The sequence below is a fragment of the Aspergillus foveolatus genome (genome assembly GCF_047715535.1).
Source record: "Aspergillus foveolatus strain CBS 279.81 unplaced genomic scaffold BDW70scaffold_81, whole genome shotgun sequence".
Classification (NCBI taxonomy): Eukaryota; Fungi; Ascomycota; class Eurotiomycetes; order Eurotiales; family Aspergillaceae; genus Aspergillus; species Aspergillus foveolatus.
Genome location: NW_027396145.1, coordinates 81,058 through 83,037, shown reverse-complemented (window position 1 = coordinate 83,037; position 1,980 = coordinate 81,058). Strand labels below are relative to the sequence as shown.

The window sequence follows — 1,980 nt, the reverse complement described above, 5'->3', positions numbered from 1 at the left end:
TTATCATACAAAGTACTGTCCAGCTTCTGTCAAGTATTCTCCAGTAGTAGGGCACAGTGAATGCTCTACCTAAGCTCTGACGGAGTATCTAGACAAATCAGCACAGCTTCAGCGTCTCTATAGTCGTATCTGTCACTTTAGGTATCTGTATCCTCATCTATGTCTATATATTCGTCTATATCCCAAAATACCATGTTCATCCCTATACCACCAATTACTCTCTATACGGTACAACTCCCTCCCCTGCTGCCAGGTTACACTGCCTAAACAACCTGACCTCGCCTTCTCCAAAAGCACCGACCACCGAATGCAGCACCCCACGATTATGAAACAGGACCAGATCCCCTTCTTCCCAGTCATGCGCGTACACATACTGCGGACTAATAGCGGGCCGTTGCAGTTTATACACAACCTCTCTGACTTTCTTCAGATCGTCGATGACAGTCCCATTAGCGCAGTGGATCTTGCGCACGGCGGATGGGTGGATCTGCAGCGCTGGTTTCCCCGTAGCGGGGTTCTTCCACACCATGGGAAGGATCTGGATGGCGGATTCGTCGATGGGCGGGAGCTCCGAGAGCGGGAGTTCGAAACCCTCGCTGTGCAGGCCGAGGCCGGTCGGGAGCGAGCGGGCTGGGGACATCCAAATGTACCTGTTGCTATTAGCGTCTGACCAGATGGCTGTCATTGTGGTAGGGAAGAAGGTTTCCTCACGGATGAGGTGCATATTCGACCCGGCTACTCAGAGCAAACTCCTTATCCTCCTCTGAGAGGAGCTCGAACATCCGCTCTCCCGAGGCAAACGCCGTCGTGCCCAGCGGCACATCCATCGTCTCACCGGAGCCATCATCATATCGCACCGTCTGTCTTCGACCCCCCGGCACCTTGACGGCAAGTAACGTTGTCACAATTGGCGGGTTGAGCCCATACAGAGCGGCATCGATATGCCACCTATAAAACCGGGTGAAATCGTGATCGTCCTCTTGCGCGATCGGGTCGCGGTGGAATGTGCGGTGGTGCGGGTGTTTCAGCGTTATGTTCTCCAACCCCTCGTACGAGTCGATGAATCCGTGCCCGATGACTTGTACTTGTGGCTGATGCGGGATAGTCTTTAAGTCTGGATGCAGGATGCTACGCTTTGCGTCAAGGGTCTTGCCGTGGCCGTACTGTGTGGCGGAGGGGTCGAATCGGCGGGTGAGTTCATATTGCGCTTTAGGGGTGAGTTGGTGTTGATTTTTGAGCACGACTACAAGGTGCGTGTACAGGGCTGAGCGAATCGTGGAGAAGTCTTCGTCTGTCATTGCATTTAATACCTGTACACAATAGATCAAAGGGTGCTCGAGGGAGAGAGGTACCAGTCAGATTCTCCAGGTCAACATCTGTAATGACGGCACCGAAATCGATTGCAGACACGGCTGGGGGTGTAAGTGGCTTAACATTGATGGCTGGCATTGTGTAAATCTTTATTTATAGACAACCTATTCGGAATCTAGGTTGGTGTCCATCGCTTTTATAGATACTTTTGTGTAACAGTCGGCCGGGCAGTCCCGCTGCGGGATCCGCCGACGAACGTTATCGGTACGGTTTCGGTATCGGTATCACTATCGTGCGGCTTATCTGATCAATCTGGGTTGGAGAATAATTAGTTTTATATAAGAAAATAGCAATCTCGTGCACAGTTTGAAAACACATTTTAGTGGCACTGATGCTTCTCTGAGGACGCACTGTAGTAAGGAACCGGTCGTTAAGAGAACGGTAGCCCTGATTGCGCATATACACCAGCTCCACAGTATGCCACCAAACAACTCAGGTATATATCATTTACCCTCGGCGGCAGACCCAACATAGTTTAATCCTCATCATTCAGAACTCAGGCACACTTGGCATTTGTAAAATGAGGGAAAGAAAATTTATCGCTCACTTGCTATCATTCCTCGGGAAATCCCTGTTCATAATCATGACTCGCGGTCTCGCGCACAGCAC

The 1,980-nt window shown here is 50.9% G+C and overlaps 1 protein-coding gene across 1 annotated transcript; it reads right to left on the bottom strand.

Moving 5' to 3' along the window:
- Window positions 1–214: 214 nt before the first annotated feature.
- BDW70DRAFT_163841 (TauD/TfdA family dioxygenase) lies at window positions 215–1,449 on the bottom strand (the record flags this gene model as incomplete). Its single annotated transcript, XM_073741369.1, has 3 exons — window positions 215–650; window positions 712–1,291; window positions 1,353–1,449. 3 exons carry the CDS (start codon window positions 1,447–1,449, stop codon window positions 215–217), a joined length of 1,113 nt encoding a protein of 370 aa, XP_073591957.1.
- Window positions 1,450–1,980: the final 531 nt, after the last annotated feature.